At 36.1% G+C, this 17,443-nt stretch overlaps 2 protein-coding genes across 3 annotated transcripts in view; both read right to left on the bottom strand.

Annotated features, from left to right (window-relative positions):
• The window catches only part of LOC111496826 (phosphatidylinositol 4-kinase beta 1-like), a 12,736-nt gene extending 3,134 nt beyond the window's left edge, over positions 1 to 9,602 (bottom strand). Inside the window, exons 1-11 of the mRNA XM_023147353.1 lie at positions 7,814 to 9,602; positions 7,410 to 7,601; positions 7,271 to 7,319; positions 5,841 to 5,973; positions 5,216 to 5,705; positions 4,433 to 4,513; positions 4,230 to 4,349; positions 2,975 to 3,044; positions 2,178 to 2,275; positions 1,990 to 2,094; positions 1,429 to 1,482 (exon numbers count right to left, since the gene is read on the bottom strand). Of these exons, the coding sequence (XP_023003121.1) occupies positions 1,429 to 1,482; positions 1,990 to 2,094; positions 2,178 to 2,275; positions 2,975 to 3,044; positions 4,230 to 4,349; positions 4,433 to 4,513; positions 5,216 to 5,705; positions 5,841 to 5,973; positions 7,271 to 7,319; positions 7,410 to 7,601; positions 7,814 to 9,241 (2,820 nt within the window). The 5' untranslated portion in view covers positions 9,242 to 9,602. The remainder of the gene's footprint in view (positions 1 to 1,428; positions 1,483 to 1,989; positions 2,095 to 2,177; positions 2,276 to 2,974; positions 3,045 to 4,229; positions 4,350 to 4,432; positions 4,514 to 5,215; positions 5,706 to 5,840; positions 5,974 to 7,270; positions 7,320 to 7,409; positions 7,602 to 7,813) is intronic.
• Positions 9,603 to 10,975: 1,373 nt separating this feature from the next.
• On the bottom strand, positions 10,976 to 17,287 carry LOC111497131 (O-fucosyltransferase 38). 2 transcript variants are annotated; one of them, XM_023147801.1, is made up of 11 exons: positions 16,876 to 17,287; positions 15,923 to 16,001; positions 15,377 to 15,444; positions 14,567 to 14,655; positions 14,301 to 14,478; positions 13,724 to 13,852; positions 13,254 to 13,390; positions 12,945 to 13,158; positions 12,660 to 12,844; positions 11,665 to 11,760; positions 10,976 to 11,528 (listed from the first exon to the last, which is right to left on the bottom strand). In XM_023147801.1, the coding sequence occupies exons 1-11, from the start codon at positions 17,098 to 17,100 to the stop codon at positions 11,408 to 11,410; spliced, it is 1,521 nt and encodes a 506-aa protein (XP_023003569.1). In that variant the 5' UTR covers positions 17,101 to 17,287; the 3' UTR covers positions 10,976 to 11,407. The 2 variants fall into 2 exon arrangements, with proteins under 2 accessions (XP_023003569.1, XP_023003568.1); XM_023147800.1 differs by having other exon boundaries at positions 10,976 to 11,491.
• Positions 17,288 to 17,443: the final 156 nt, after the last annotated feature.

The raw sequence follows: 17,443 nt of genomic DNA, 5'->3' as shown, positions 1-17,443 counted from the left end.
TTTTTTTTTTTTTTTTTTTTTTTTTATGCGAAACAGAAATAAGGTCATTGAATGGGAACAACATTATGTGGAAGTGGGCAAAATGTTTTTTCTTAATATGAAAAGGCGAGCAAAAGCTCGAAAGCAAAGAGAACACGTTGGGTTAACACAACCAAATACTCAAGAATATAACATGGGAGAGCTATAACCCTAGTTGTTTACAATGACAAGAAGAANAAAATGCCCAGTAGTAAAAGTCCAAAAAAAAAAAAAAAAAAAAAAAAAAAAAAAAAAAAAAAAAAAATCTAGAATTAGGTTGGAACTTAAAATCTGAAGCAGGATTCTAGGAACAAACAATGACCTGATGGAAACCAATGAAAGAAAATATACTTCAGAAAAGATATAAATAAATAAGAAGCAATCTTCAACATGCAAAGGACAGAAATGACAAACTTTTCGTGGAATACGAAAAAAGTTATTGTATGTGCTAGGAACTAAATTGATATCTCCTTTCAGATGGATGAATTGGCAACAGCATCTTCAATCAATAAAATGAGGTGCTATAAGCCATTGTTAACAAATATACTCGAAGAAGGCATCTGCATCAACTTAATGCACAAACTTAATTTTCTAGCATGAAATTCTTAACAACAGTTAGGAGGCAAATGATCTAGTTTTAAGAACAAAAAAAAAAAAAAAAATAAAAAAAAAAAAATAATAATGGAGGTTCTGTAGCTAACTAAAAAACAATGTAGAAGATAATATCAACAAATGTTTAATTACTACAATAAATACAGTAATAATGTTTCACCCTTTTGCAATTATAGTTTGAAATCTCTTAGATCCAATTGGAAAAGTTTTTTAACATCATTGGATGGGGCTTTTATCCCTCTTTCTTTTTCTTTTCTTTTCTTTTTTTTCCCTGTAAAATTTCATAGCATCAATGAAATTGTTTCCTATCCCTACCCCCACCCAAAAAAAAGACCTTATTTCTTTGATTTTTGGAAAATCTAAATCAATAAACTCTCTCAAAGCTTTTGAAAATGAAATGCAAGCACAAACATGCACATAGTTCTTGTTTGTTATCTGCAGAGAAAACAGTGGGAAAACAATAGAAGAGGACAGAATAAAATCACGTGCTTAAAAATAATTTCATCTGCAACTCTATTTATTTCTCCCTCATCCCTCAATGCAATCGTTCTTGTCAGTTGATACAACTAACAATTAAAAGTCATAGAAGCATGAAAGCTAATCCAGTCTCTAGATAATAATGAAACAATTGAATTATAATATATGGAAAGACAAACAATATTTGAGTCGTTCCCTTTTTAACAAGCACTAATTATTTTCAAATGTTTGGGGTGGTTCAGGAAAATACTGAATTGAAACATCACAATACTAGAATCTGCAAATTTAGAAAATCTTACAATATGTTAAAACGTAACATACCTGCAGAAGGTAGCAGACGAGGGAATATCCAGCCATACTTTCCACAAAATTTCTCTGTTCAGATTTCAAAGGAGAATGGTATAATCACAACAGCAGTGCAAAATAAGAAGGGAATATCAGATACGCTGAGTCATTATCAATCAAATATTTATACATTATTTTGAACTTCAAAAAACGTTCGCTAACAGAGTTTGGATAAAATGCAACAAATAAACATCCCCCTGCGCTGGTGGCAGTATTATATCAGATATTCGTTTAGCAGTAAATGGGAAAACGTCAAAAAAGAGGGAATGCTTTCACTAGCAAAAATAGTAGAAACAACAATGATAGTGGGCAAGTTTAACGAAGGAAAACTTAATTAAGAAGAAGGAAAACTAGAAGTCTAGAAGAGATAGCCCCAGAAATGATCCTCTATACTCCAGAGAATTTAAAATTTCAAACAATTGGAAAGAAGGAAACCTAGAAGTTTAGAAAAGACAGCTTTCCAGGGAATATTTAATGTACCATATCAAGAAACTGCAATTAAATTAAATATATGTAAAAAAGAGAAGAGAAAAGTACCTGGGCAAGTTTAAAACTTGGAGAGTTTTCTTCATATTTAGCAACAAAGAAGTCACGCAAACTAGTGATGCCAGGATATCTACTTTTGATAGAATGAAGTGAAGCCTGAAGAGAAATAGTGGTGATCTGCATTGCTTTTCTTTTATTTTCCATTATTAATAAAAATTAAAAACAGAGTATAAGATTACCGTATCTGGAATTGTTTCAATAAGAGCTGTGTAAGAAGACGTAACTAAGACTTCATAGGGTCGTAACCAGAGAGGAAGACCAGCTTCTTGAAATATATCTGGCGACACAAGCGATATGAATAAAAAAGATGTAAAAAAAGCAAGTCAATACATAATAATGCTCAAGAAATTTGATGTATAACAATTAATTTTCTTTTGGCTTGAGACTTGTGAGTAGAGAAATTGGCTTCTTCCATACTTTTAGGACATGATGGAGGAGGAGCTTGATAATGCCCTTTTGGTAATAGGTTTCAGACTTCACATTCTTTGGCAAGTAGCGTTCTTTCCTATTTTGTACCATCTATGGCTCGATAAAGATAGTACAATTTTTAGGGGAGCTAAGAAATTCTAGGAGGTCTGAAATGAAGGTTTACGATGCAGCACATTTCAATGCATCTCTCTAGATGTTCTTTACTTAGTGCTTTGTACATTATCCTCTTTTTCCGATTCTTAACAATTAAGGCAGTCTCTTGTTTTAATTCACTGGTATCATTTTAAGTTGCCCAATACTTCCCCATCTTAAGATTTTTATAATTCACAAAACAAAGGAAATAAAACCAACCAATTAACAAATTAACAAAACTAAAATGAACTATCGATCTAAAACTTAAGTGACTAAATTAAAATACTTATCCTATCAATTCCCTGCATTGATCTTCTTTTCAACATCAAAGTTCAGCAATAGGAATGTCTAATCCCCTTGGCCCTTTAGCCAAGAGATTGAATAATGAACATGAAACCCTGAAAACTGGTCATACCATAAAAGTGTGAGATAAGTTGGACAGCAAGATGCTCCTGTCTGCAATCATCTCCACTCTTCACAATGACCTATGAAGAGGAAAAGAGAAAATAAACAGCGGCTAACCTGACTATCCATACACCAAATGAAGTTAATGAAAAATAGAGGATCATCACAGCATTGCTGTGCTTAGTTACATATTTAAATGTCATCAAGTTGAAAGAAGTTGATAATGATAGTTAATACTCATGATGTACGACAATATATGTAACAAAAAGTGCATTATGTAGCAAATTATGCTAAAAATTTCCAAATCGGTTGCATTCACACTATGATAGTTATTTTACATTATTTCTTCACCATTGCATCAAGATTTATTTCGGGCTATTTGGAAATCAAAAGGACCAAAGAGAATCATCGTTCTTCTATGGATTTTAAAAAATAGCAGCCTAAATACTTCAGAAGTCCTACAAAGGAAGCTTCCCTTTTTTGGTTCATATGGCTTCGGTTTGCCCCCTTTGCCGTGAGAATGGGGATTGTTTATCTAACTTATTTTTTGGTTGCATTTACTCATTGAAGTGTTGGTTCAAGTTTCTCTCTATTTTCAAAGTTTAATGGGTATTCATTTTCAATTTGAAGGATGATATTCAGCAGCTTCTTTGTAGGTTTCATTAGCCTCATTGAGGGGTTTCATTGGTCTCGAAGCCACATTTTCTATGGATAAAGGCAATTAAAGCTCTTCTATCAGAAATATGGATAGAAAGGAATATCAGGATATTCGAGGATAAGCATCTTCTTTGGTTCAATCATTTTGATTCTGCTCATTTGAGAGCTTCTAAAGGTGTTCTCATGTGTCTCAGAAGTTGTGCAATGCCTTGCCTTACAGATTAAACACTATAGCCCAAAGTAAGTTTAAAAAAACATGTTGTCTCGATCTGAGACAATGCTTGGTATCCTCTCATATTAGCATTATTTCCAAAGAAATATCTTGGTACTTTAGCGGCTCCAAATAAATGCTTTAAAGATATGAAGTGCCCATTACTAGAGAGTACCTATCCACTATTCGAGATCATGTGCCCTTGGGATGTTGAAAATTCTTCTATCATGTCCATGCCTATATCTACCACGGGCAATCAATTTTAATAGTATCAAGATTAAGGAAATTTAAATACGACCACAGAAAATTCTCACCAAAAAAAAAAAAAAAATACAGACAGAGAGAAAATAAGTGCTGATAGAAAAAAAATAATGGAGAAAACCTAAACAGAACTTACAGAGCGTAAGTCCCAACCAGATAACTTTCCAAATTTTGAAGCTTTATGTATCCTTTCTTTCTTAACTGACCAAAGTTCTCCAGATAAGGCATCACTTGCCTTGGGTATGCTGCCATTTTCCTATTTTAAAAAAGAGATCTTTAACCTCTGAACTACCAAAATTGCATAATATAGAAAAACATAAACATTTTTTCAGTCTTCACCCTTGGCTGTGCATCCGTTGAATCCTGACCAGCCCCTTTTAGGGGAAGTCCAGGAGGTGCCTCCCCTTTTGCTGCTGCGGCCTGCCAAAAGCAGCAGCAACATGATTGAAGGTATAACAATTTAAGGGTATCACAAACAAATAATGCAAGGAAAAAGTCGTCTAATGCCATCCTACAAAAATTTAAAATGAGCCATCACACTGAAATTGGTGCAGAAAGAAAAGAAGAAAATAAAATGTTCAGTTTCTTAAACTGCAGACTAGAAATTAAGATGGTGAAAAACATTCGATCCAACATGGTTGTGAGCATAAGGATTTTCTAAATCTCATGTGGTCTCGTTCATAGTCTTGGGAGGTTGCCAATAGCCATCTTGAGGTTCTCAATCGAAGGGAAATGAAAAGGAAGATATAAAAAAAAATGGTATACACTAGGACTAATGAAAGGATTAGGCAAAGTAGAGTGCATGGTTCCGAGTAGGGTCTATGGTTCTGGCTTCTTTCTCCCTCCAATGTGTTTCCCAGCAAGGGATTTGTGATTGCTTTAAAAGTTTACCAAGTGCCCCTAGAGGTAGGACAAGGTAGGACCTCTTACCATCTACTACATACATATGCAAGCAAAACTGAGGAAGTTTGTTGGATGACGAAAATACACACAAGTAAAATAATTCTAAAGAAACTTAGCATCTGGGATGTTATCACCAAGCTCTAAGCAACTGGTGATAGTGATGATGATGATTATTGGTGTCCGCAAGTGTAAATGCTATTTGCAAATGCAACACCTCACCTTTACTTCTTCTATAGCTACTGTACTTGGGACCCGGCGGTGTTCCCTCCTACGAGGTGCTCCTTGAACTTCAATGTCTTGCATTCTAGTTCCAGGATCGGCAGTGAGCACAACTCTCACCCACTCCAAGTCACTGCTCGGAGCTGCTCCTGAACCATGAGCAACATCTACTGCACCTTGTTGACTACACACAGTTTCATCAGGGTCTGAACCAGTTATCTCGGTGATCTTTGACTCATTCTGCACTTGCTTCTCCACAGAAAGTTTCAAACTTACAAATTTCACTCTTGCCTCTGACTTGTGTGACATTGCTTGATCAATTGCTAGAGCAGTAGAACTGGACATTCGATCAGTACTATTCCGGTACGCCTCCTGAGTTGTCCACAATGGATAAGCCCAAGGAGGTGGCTTTGGTAGGAGTGCATCTCCATTTGCTAAAGGAATCCCTCCTCTAGATAACTTTTGAGCATTGGAGGCGTCCTTTATGTTGCTAAAAGAAGTTGATAAATAAGTTAATTTAAAGAGATAGAGCAGTCAAAGTCTTGAATATCAATATTAATATGATGGCTGGGTTGACAATTATGACTTAGTTGCCACCAAAGTAAATAAGCCTGCTGGAACTTACTTTGGAACTTCACTTTTCACTACTTCAACACATATTAAGTAAGGTGCTTTTTCCCTAGAGTTGAGAAGCACAGCTTCATCTTCAGGAATATGGACAACACGATACATCCCTCTTCCCATAGGAAAGGAAACACCTGTAAATACAAACAGTAACTGAATAATCAAAAAACGCAACTTCCAGAACAAATTCCTTGAAGTATCATAGCGTTGCACATCTACTAGAACAAGTAGAGAAATCACCCATCCATATGCAAGTGAAAATGTGAAATCGTATAAAATGAAGGAAAGGAAGCAAGACATCTTTCTTCAACACTAAGCGAGGAGGCAACAGAAAGGAGACCCAATTACCACCAACTCCTAGCTTTTCTCTTGTAGAAAACTTCTTTTACTTGTTAGACAGCAGCTTCAAAGTTCTCTCCTTATTATAAAGCAGAGAAAGCACAAAAAACATATGCAATTGATATCCAAGATGAAGCTGAGGATTGTAGAACGTCCCAAAAAAGAAAAAGAAAAAAAAAAAAAAAAACTAAGGAACAAAAGGCTTTACATTGAACTTAAAAATGTTCTAGCGTTTCTTTCCATCAAAGAAACCAAAAGAGAGCTCCAGTGGTGGCATTTTTCCAAATAACTTTTGAGTTTCCTTAATGCAATGGCTTTAAGGGATAGCTCAATCCCTCTTTTTGTAATGAGCCTTTTTGATCAATATAGTCTCTCATTTCTTATGTTACAAAAAATAATAAATAAATAACATTTGATTTTCCTTATTCACCAGCCAAATGGTCTAGGGTTAACATCAATTTTCTCTAATGGAAAACCAAACATTCATTAAGAAATAGAAGTTCATCACACAACTTTATGGTTTTCAAGCAAACCATGGAGCACACCACCCCAGGAACTCTCGACCCTCCAAAGATCTCCAAAATTTCTCTACAATTTCTCCAATTTCTCTCAACTAAATATTCCACATAATATCCAATAATAAATAAAACCACTTCATAGAACCCTTCTCTTATTCCCGAAAGACATATAAAGTGCTGTTATCTCTAGTACAGCACCAATTCAAACTTTCAGGACAGAAAAGACCAACTAGAGCAAGCAAATAGACAATTACAAACTTGCATAAAAACTCATTTTCATCTGTGTATGTGAAAGAACTACAACAGCACAAATGTTTGCAAATTGCGACACGGATCCACACCTAGGACATAAATTTATGCATAGTTTTGAAAGTTCTCAAGCAGGGATAACTAATAACCTTTTGAACTGCATTTTGGAAATTGAATAGCAAATTGAGACAAAAAAGAATTGCATTATTTTCTATGGACACTTCAGACCATTTTGAATATTTAGCATTATATGCTACATGTTGCACTAAGAAACAAAATGCTTCTAAATCAGCATAATATAGATACCTTATAAATAATATCATACCTCCATTACTTTGAGCCTCAGCTACTTTTAAATTTATTTCTGCAAGAGACTTTAAACAATGTACAAACTATTTCAGTGAGGAACTCAAGAAAAAATATAAGAACATAAGAGTTTAACTGGCAGAAAAATTATAAACAACCTCCCTAAGTGCACTTTTGCGGTCTTCAATTGGAAATACATCCACTAATCCATATGAGGTCTCACATAAAGAGTGAACGAATTCCAACGACTCATGATAAGCTCCTTTTCGGAATTGAGAAGCAGTACTATTTGAAAGTGGAGGCTTCACACTTGACTTCTCATTTTGCTGCTTTGGAGACCCCGGATGCTTCTAGAAAGTTATGAGCATATAGTTCAGACAAGGGTGCCAAAAAGTTGTAGCAGAGAGTCAAGCAACTGAAGCAGTCTAAACTGTAGGGTGTTCAAATATTGCATTATTCTGTTCTATTGCCAATTTGGAGACTCTTTTTGAAACTCCCAGGTGAAAAATGGACATAAGTTTTTCATTCTGGAAAAGGAATTAGAGGCCAATAGTAAACGTACCTCATTGTGCTTCTTCAATCCAAAAAGCTCTGAGTCTTCAATGGAACGATCACGATCTCGAAACAACTTGCGAAAAAAATTTTCCGTACCTCGACTACTTTCAGGCAGGCTATCTATGTTATTATTGTCATTTAATTCAATACTTTTTACCTCCTCAGGATGCACACGAAACAGCCTACGGAACAATGAGAAATCAGAAGGCTCTTCTTCCTCCCCATTCCCGTTGGCATCTTCAACCTTATCGGTTATATCATTTTTGTCCTCAAATTTATCCCTAAAAAGTTTGCGAAAAAATCCTTCCTTCTCATCATCTTCCCTGGATTTAGAACATTTTTCTTCAGAGTTTGTATCATCTTCATTTCTGTTATTCCCATCTCGCTTATCTTCAAACTTATCCTTGAAAATCTTTCGAAAAAATCCGTCCTTTTCATCTATCTCCCCAGACTTGGAAGCTATTTTATCCCCAGAGTCATTCTTGTTATCGTGAAACAATCTCTTGAAAAAGCCCTCTGAGCTTGAAGTTGCATCCTCATCTTCTCCTCTACTGTCCCTCAGAAACCTCTTGAAAAAACTCTCTTTCTCAGAGTCATCGTCATCTTTTTCTGATGACTTCCGGAAGAGAAGAGTATCTCGAATCTTAGAACCCGAGTCATCACCATTTCTACTGTCCCTTAAAAGCCTCTTGAAAAATCCATCCTTTTCATTTTCATCACCATCTTTTTCTGCCGATTTCCTAAACGAAAATGCATCTCTAACTTTTGGGCTTGGGATAAATTTCTTAAAAATATTGTTTTCATCAGGCGATAATTGACCAGCATCTTCTTGCCAATTGTTCCCTGATGAAGGTGAGAATGACATGGACCTTCGGTCAGGCGGAGAAGACACAAGGGACAATAACTGCTGTTTTGATGATAATAGTCTGTTCAAAACCTGGTTCTTGCTTCCAGGGCTCATTGATTCTCCTTGAGGTCGGACAAGAGGCGACCATTCACCCATCAAGATGGATGCAATCTGACACTTCTCCTGAATCCTACTTATCCCATCAGTATCATCCGAGTCATCAAGCTCAGCAGCTAAAAGCCAATGCACCTTCAAAGCTATATTAAGAGACTTCGAACACATATCAATTACAAATTTATCCAATGAAGGACTAGGCTTATGCACCATCAAGTAGCATATCTGAAACAAATAACTCTCCAAACCTGATATAGGCAGTGTATACATTCTATTACAGAGATAATCACGGACCCCCGAGTGTTCGTGCTTGTAGAGATAGCTAACAGCAATCCACTCACAGAAGAAAGCCGAATCAAAGAACCGAATAAGCCAACCACTTTCGCCATTCTCACTTGCCGTTGTGGCCCTGGAGGCGATCTCTCGAGGTGACTCATAAGAGTCACCACGAGCGAGTCCCAGAAACCTCACCATTCTCACTCGATCATCATAAACCCAAATAAAAACTCACACAGAACCAGCAACCCCAAAATCCTCTCAAAATTCAGATCACCGCTACAACCAAACTATTCATCCATCACAAATCCTACTCAAACCTCCACAAACAACCTAAATTCCTAAAACCAGCTACTGAGTTCAGAACCCGCAATCACTAAATTCCAGCGCCCACACTGAATCACATTCAACAATCAGAATCCCAAGTCCCAATTTCTTTCTTAAAGAAATCGACAGGGAATCGATTCCTTCAGCCCCCTCGAACCAAAAATCAACAGCAACACCAAACTCAGAAAGCAAGCAAGTAGAAAACGGAGAATCAATCAGAAGGGAGAGAGGGGGGGGGGGGGGGGGGGGGGGGGGGGGGGGGGGGGGGGGGGGGGGGGGGGGGGGGGGGGGGGGGGGGGGGGGGGGGGGGGGGGGGGGGGGGGGGGGGGGGGGGGGGGGGGGGGGGGGGGGGGGGGGGGGGGGGGGGGGGGGGGGATGTTAATAGAAAACCGCACACCTTGAGCAGGAACTGAAATCAAATTGCTTTCGAAACAGAAATAGGCGAATGGCACGAAGAAAAAACTCAGGTTGATCGTGTGGATCTTAGAATCCTGCGGAGTAATTGAGCAGCAGCGTGAGGGTAAAGTGGCGGAGACGCGGTGGTGTTGGGTAGTAGTGCAGAGATGGTGGTGAAGGTGGTGGTGGTGGTGGTCGTCGAAGCTGTTGGAGAGAGAAAGAAAGGTCGAAGGTGAGAGACAGAGAGAGACAGGATGTAAGTAACAATTAAATTTCAATTTTTAATTCATTTTATAATTTAAATCTTCATTCTTAATTACGGATTTAATTATATGGTTTGAGAAAGTTGAAATTTCGTTACAACAGTTTTATGGTTATTATAATTTATTTATATAATGAAACTCATTAATTATTATTATACATTATTTATGCAATTTTTCTCCAATAATAAAAATTGTAATATTTAATAACGAAATATTTTTATTATTATTATAAAGACTAAATCTTGAATCAAAATTTATAATTTAACTAAAATTAATTATTTTGATTTTAATCTTTTTTTTTCGTGTTTGTTTTTTGGGATTCTTCGATCCAAAGCTTCCATTTCCTATTATTAAAAAAAGAATAAATCATAGAAATTCTTCTAATTCATTTTCTTTTTAACTTTTTTTTTTTAGATCAAATTTCGACTTTATTCTTTTCGATGTATATTCTTTTTAATTTGAGTTTGAATTATTACAAATTTACATTTTAAATTTAGATGATTTTTTTCTTACGAGCAATGTATTGTATAATTTTAACTAGTATAATACGTTAAACCAGCTATAAGCAACGACATATTCTTCCTTTAAAGTAGTGTGTGAGAATAACTTTTATAATTGTGTAACTTTTATCCCCTCCTTTTCCTTTCGGTTATGCTTGAAAAGGAAAAATGTTCCCAAACAAATAACGTTAACGAACATATAAGGAGCTCAATTAAAAATGGAGAACGAAAGTAACTATAGCTCAACAGTAATAAACATGTAATTCCACTAATACGAGATTAGAAAGTCTCTTCCCGAGTTGAGCTAGCTCCGGTTTCTTTTCACTTCGACATTAATAAACAGATCGGTTCTAATGTTCAAATACATTTCACAACATCACAATTTCAGCCTAACTTTGAACCAATCGATCAGTAAAACAAAATATGATTAGAACTGGCACAAGATGAAAGTATTGTAAACATCAGCTATAAATTATGAATAACTGGAGAGGACATATATTAAACCGATAAAATTACAAAAGAAAGGTTCTTTGCTGCTAGTTAATGTGCAACTTCTGGCACATAACAATGTAAACAACGGCTGTAAATTATGAAAAAATGGAGAGGACAGAAGAAAAATAGTGAAATCAGGCACAACTTCCGGAGCTTGCTTGATTTCTGAGATTGCTGGCAAACATTCTCAAGTTAGCGACCCAGATGATCTGAGAACAGAATATCGACTACAAAAAGCAGCACGCCTCAATGTCTTAGGACTTTCTAATGAACTTGGTCACTTGAAAGTGGGTTCAAGAACGCCAAGAAGTAACCGTAGAGCTGTGCTGCATCTTTAGGTGATTCAGAGTTATTGTTTAGATTTACATATACACTCGTATGGGTTTTCAAAGAATGATTCTTCGGTCCTGAATCGCGCTCGACCCTTTATTCCAGGTTGTGGACCTCTCCTTTTTCTTGGACCTCCTTGTCTGCGAGAATTTTGATTGTAAATTACATGTTCTTTTGCTGTTTAACAGCCAGGTAAATAAAAATTTCTCAATCATTTTAGACTTTGGCGCCTGCCTTTATTTTGAAAGATGTGAAAATAGCTTTTGTGAAGACAACTAAGTAGGGAAGTTATACAAGTTGAAACCAACTTTACCTGTTCTTATGCATCCTACGCACATGATCTGACAGCGAGGATCCTTCTCCTAGCTGTCCCTTTTCCAGCTTATCAAAAATGTCAACAAGTCCTTTTCTGCAAATGATAAAGACTGTGAATAGATAGTGGAATAGGGAGGGAAAACAAATCAGTCCTAAGAAGCTTCTATCAGATAAGACAGCTATCAACAACATCTATCATGAACACTGGATATTTAAAATCATTTCAATCGTGCTAAAAAATGTACCAATATATATATCAGGAATGTTGTATATTCCAAGTAGCAGATTGGTTCATGACGAAAATCTTCTCCCCTAAAAATCACACTAGGTGAGTCTGGCTTGAAGTTAAAACTGTCATCATAAAACTTCCCCTCGAATGAAAGTTTGGTTGATCAAGTATTTTCTTTTCTCACGTTATTGGACTCATTGCTAAAGTATTCGGAGAAGAGGCTGTACAGCTGCTGCGCTATAATTTGTAGACTAACACTCAACCACCTTCTTTTTACGACAACGCTCAACCATATGATACTGTAACTTCACCTCAATCAGTCTTAGGCTTTGGTTTTCCCCCTTTTTCAATATCTACAAGCGTCTAGGTCATCTTGTACACACCCCAGCTATTCTCATGTCTCTACTAGATTAGGTTGGCAAGGTAACACGTAGAATATTAAATTCTAGGCAGATGTCCATCATGACTAAACCCATTCCGTCCTATCATTTGCTTTAGTATGTTCATTGCAAGCAGATCCTTCAAATAGTTTTAAGAACATATTAAGCTCTGAAGTATTTTTTTTGTGTTTTTAAACCTTGGAAATTGCTTGCAATTTAAGAAAAAGTATTAAAAAAGTCACGGTTTCCATGGAACTAAATCATGTAAAATGAAGTGTGAAGGTATGGGACTAAGCATTTTGCAGGCATAACTACGGCTAAACCTGTCACAATATACTCCAGAGGAAACTTCTCTGGGCCTGGCAGCTTTAAGCTAATTATTACCTATCTGGAGTGATCGTTTTGCGGTGCCCTAGGTATCGACGGTGGCCCTCAACTGCTCTTGCCATGTTCCCCGAGTATGTTGGAACAAAAACATCACTCTCAATTGAAATAATATAATCAAGTGCAGCACTCTGCGAAGCATGATTGATGAATGGCTTCAATTCTTCCTCTGTTGCAAGTGTTTCCTGTTAGGAGACCACAATTAGCTACAATTGCACCAAATTTGTGGGTTGACATAATAATACCACTTCTTATCGAGGATATAAAAAATTATGGTAGACTAACTTTGGTAACAATGTTAGGAAACCGAGAAGAAAGCTCAGAAAGTCGAGTATCGCCACCATAGATCTCCCCAGCTGCAATGTAGATTAATGTTGATGGAAGATACCCAAGAGCTTGCAGGAATATTCCCACTTCCTTCGGAGTCAGAGGACAAAGGCCCTCTATTCTTTGTTGCGTTGAGTTTATATTTTTGATCTTCCAATGTGGCGTTTTCTCCCTAGAAAAAAATAACAACATTGAGCAATATAAGAAGGATGAAGACTGAAAGAACTCCACATACTTTATTTTTAGAGCATTCCTACATAATTTCACCTCATTATTTCTAGCTCTTCGGCTTCAAGATGAGTCAAACCATAAGTACAACCCGTGAAGGATAGCATATCTTTCTCGTATCTCAAATGAAGGGCAATATACCTTCCTCCACGCAATCGAAGCCGCTCGACCAGCTTCTGTGGTGTCACCGTGATGCATGCTCAGTACCTAATTTAGCAGGAAGCCCCATAGGAGACCTCTTAAACTTATAGATACTGGAATACAAGTTAATTTGACGTTCATTATCACTCCACTGTCAGATGAATTTCTCATGCAATTCTAGATGAGCTTTTTCAAGGATTTTGAATCCCTTTCCAGAGTAATGTTATTTTGATGCATTTATGAAAACTAAACCAATTCAAGAATTCAAATATCTCCAACATGTTCGATGCTTGAACACTGGATATAGGCATTAAATTATTAGTGAAGCAGGTGCTAACATATATTTTAAAACCAGCAACAATCCAGACCTTCCCAAAGTTCTCAATTGGTGGAGCAAAATGAAGGGCTTCATACATTGCACGACATCTGAGTCTCTGAATATCCAGGGGCAGATCATTATTTGCTAATCGAGAATCAGATTTTGCGACATGAATGACCTACAGAAGTATACTCGATAAGACAGCAGCATATTCTTCCTAGAAATTATTAACAGTCCAAGTAGAGGGACAATCAGAAATCAAACAAATGAAACCTTTTCCGTTGAAAATAGGAAGTAAATAATTTAACAAGAGTACATGCAGGACTACAATTGTAGTTCAAATTAGATGTTACAACCAGTCAAGCTATCATAAAGATTCTACAGAGCTTCAGAATGATACTACAGATTAAGTTTTGTCTAGAGGAAAGGAGCTCCTTGGATAACATTCACGCTTTTTTTTCTTTAGTGGTTGGACCTCTTTTTCACCACTGCATCTAAACTAAGGATGGTAATTTACATTAAAAAATATGGAGGAATCCATTTAAAAACAGGTTACTAAAGAACCAGAAGATTCCTCGTTTGAACTTCAAACTCATATATACAAGATCTTCAAACAGTCAAAATACCTGATAATCTTTCCATAACCGCGTCATCTCTTCATAGTAACCAAAGCCAGCCCATGAAGTGAAATGCTTACGAGCATGAGGAATAGACTCCAATTCCTTGGGGAGCTCCTTGACTATTTTAATATCACTTCGTAAGGTTTTGATAAAGTGATGTTCGTCGAAAATATCTGAAAATGTACTGTAAAATGACTTAGAGGGGTTAAATTAAAAACGCAATCCACAACCAACTGATCGACAAATTGGCATGAAAACATATATCTAAGTACCTTGTATCATGCCAAAATGAACGTTTATCCAATTGAGGGATAACCAAGGTCCCATTCATAATGTGTGCCACAGCCACCATGTCAGAAATCTATTCATAAGAAAAAAATAAATTAAAAAGTTATCCAAATTTGCATGTCATGATTTATTTCTTAGACAGTAGACAAACCAAAGTACGCGGTCTTACGTGAAAGTAATAAAAATTTAACTAGGGATGGTGCTTTGAGGGCAGGGTAGTGATATTCCCCTAATTATTAGTATATCTAGCAGATAAAGAGTAAAGGGGGACCAAGCAGGTCGATATAATCGATAAGTATGGGCACCATTGTTACTAATTTAGCTAGCAGGCAGGAAGAGGAAGAACCGAGTAAGTATATATGGTAACTGATGTAAGAGGGAGAGGTAATGATAGGTCATGGAAGGATATTTGGGACCAAGTTTTTCTTTTGTTTATTCTCTTTTCTTGATCGCAAACATGGGGCTCCTTTTTATGTAATTCTACTGTAACAATATGTTGGATAGGCAGGCATTCTTTTCATTATTGAGGCTCTCCTGTGTGCTACTACTACTCTTGACAAAAGTTGGTTTAATCATTTAAAAAAGTAAAAAATGAAGAATATAAATGCTAAGAGTTGCTACAGCTAAACCAATGTATAATCTGAACATAAGTACACGTAATAAGAATTAACTTCATTGTTTAGCATCAAAATGTTTGTAATCAACTAAGTTTTACACATAAAACTAGATGGCACTACATCCTTGGGAATATTTTTATCAATTTCCTATCTTAAGTAACAAAGTCAGCAACTTACACCAGCTCGCATTTGATTTAATCCCCCATTACTTCTCACTGTGATGTAACGATCCGAGGTTTGGGCAGCTGGAACAGTAACCAGAAATTAGAATAGAAGGGTCTTTTTCTTGGTGATCATGTGCACCAATTAAGTTTCATCAAGTGCACAGGAAATATAAAAATGATGATGGCTTGGTGGTTTGTGTGGGGGCATGCACTAAGAGTTTTCATCGAGTGTTATAAAAAATAACCAAAAGCTAAGAACTATATTACTGCAAGTTCGCATACAAGATTATTAGTGAAATTAACATGGACTATGAATGTAGTGCTTTGCATAATGTTAAAGTAAATCAACACAAAAATCCATAAGATAATTTTTTGAACAAGAAACAATTCAGTGATAATCCCTTCACCTGTTTCCTATGAAAAAAAAAAAAAAGAAGAAATATACTAGATAATCAAAATCTTAAATCTCTTTCTTTAAACTTCAACAACAAATGAGAACACGACCACTATTTGGACATGCTTGCCATACAAAACTGAAGTAAGCAAGGGACAAAGTTACCTCCATATCTTGAGGTAGGCTTGACACAGGGATGGAACCCGTGACTCGATGGAGCATCCCATAGGTGATCAACTGATTTCTTCATAAGAGAGAAAAATTAATTTAGTTACTACCCTTTTGGATTAGAAGATACTTTCATCTTCATTAAATTTTGAAAAAAAAAAAAGGGAGCTAGCTCCAGTGCAATTACTAAATTATTGAAGCTGTAGAAAACAATTTAGCAGTAGGTTCGGTGCTTTAAGCTAGAGTATTTGTTATTCACCCTTTGAATGATATTGAATCTTGGAAGATTACTTCTTCAGTCCCCATCTTTAAGGTTCTATTTAATAAACGAAATTTTACATTACCTCACAGTTGCTCTTACTTAATCCTCTTCTTCAATCTAGCTAATTAGCTTGCAGAATCTATGTATTACATGAAATTACAAATTAAATTTTATAACAGAATAAAGTTAGCACAAGAGTTGTAATAAACATTCATTTAACTTTGCATCAACTCTTTTGAATCCTTTATTTTGTTAACCAGTTCATCTTGTTTTCCAAATGGAACAATCCTTTCCCTCCTCCTCCTTCTTTTCTCGACATAGGTACATTTCCCTTAATCTATAAATGGTGTAATAAAAATGGAAACAAACATATGACGACAGATAGACAGAATAAAGAGCCTAGGATGGTTTTCACGGCCAGTCCGAAAAAGTTGCAGCCCATGCAGCCAAATTAATCCGCGGTTATTAGACTTCATTAAAACACTACTCATAATCGTGTGCATGTAGTTTAAATCCAAATTACCAGATCCCAGGCAGCAGCCATCTCGAAAATAAAAGGTTCATCATGGAAATGTAGCAACGAAAGCAAAAACTAAACTAATTCTGGCATCAAATCAAAATATCAAACAATAATCATTACACTATAACAACAAATTACAACGAAAATTAGACCAAGAAAACACCATACCTGCTCAGATTTGGCATGAGAATGAGACGGAAATTCCTCTGGCTCTGGAAACAGCGGCTTCTGTTCATCTTCCAGTACATTTCTGGCGCAGAAGAAGAAGAAGACGAAGATCGAAGATGCAAAAATGAATATCAAACAGAGGGAAAAAGCAAAAGGGGATGATTTTCGTAGAAGAAATCTGGAAGTCGACGAGGTCCTATGTTGGGGAAAGCTTCGATTCACCATTTCAACTACAGATCTCAATTGTCCTGCAACAATTTTGGCGTGTGGAGGAATTTGGCGCAAAGAATTAGCTCGATCCTACTGAAAAAGATTCTCGAGTCAGCTTAAGATAATAAATACGAGCCATTGCGCTCGATGCTTACCTCCGAAATAGGTTCCAAAGTGAAATGTCGGAACTTGAAAATGTGTTCAATATCAGAGGAAACTAAATTTTGATTTCTCAATTTAGAGTTTTAAATAATAAATTTGTATCTATATATTAATTAAAAAGTTATTTAATATTTTTAATTTAAAATATATTTATTAATTAAATTTTTAATTTTGTTCTATTAAATCTTTAATTTAT

This window comes from Cucurbita maxima, unplaced genomic scaffold, assembly GCF_002738345.1.
Source record: "Cucurbita maxima cultivar Rimu unplaced genomic scaffold, Cmax_1.0 Cma_Scf00023, whole genome shotgun sequence".
In the NCBI taxonomy this organism is placed as follows: Eukaryota; Viridiplantae; Streptophyta; class Magnoliopsida; order Cucurbitales; family Cucurbitaceae; genus Cucurbita; species Cucurbita maxima.
Note: the sequence above shows the minus strand (reverse complement) of the source record. Positions and strands in the feature narration are given on the sequence as shown.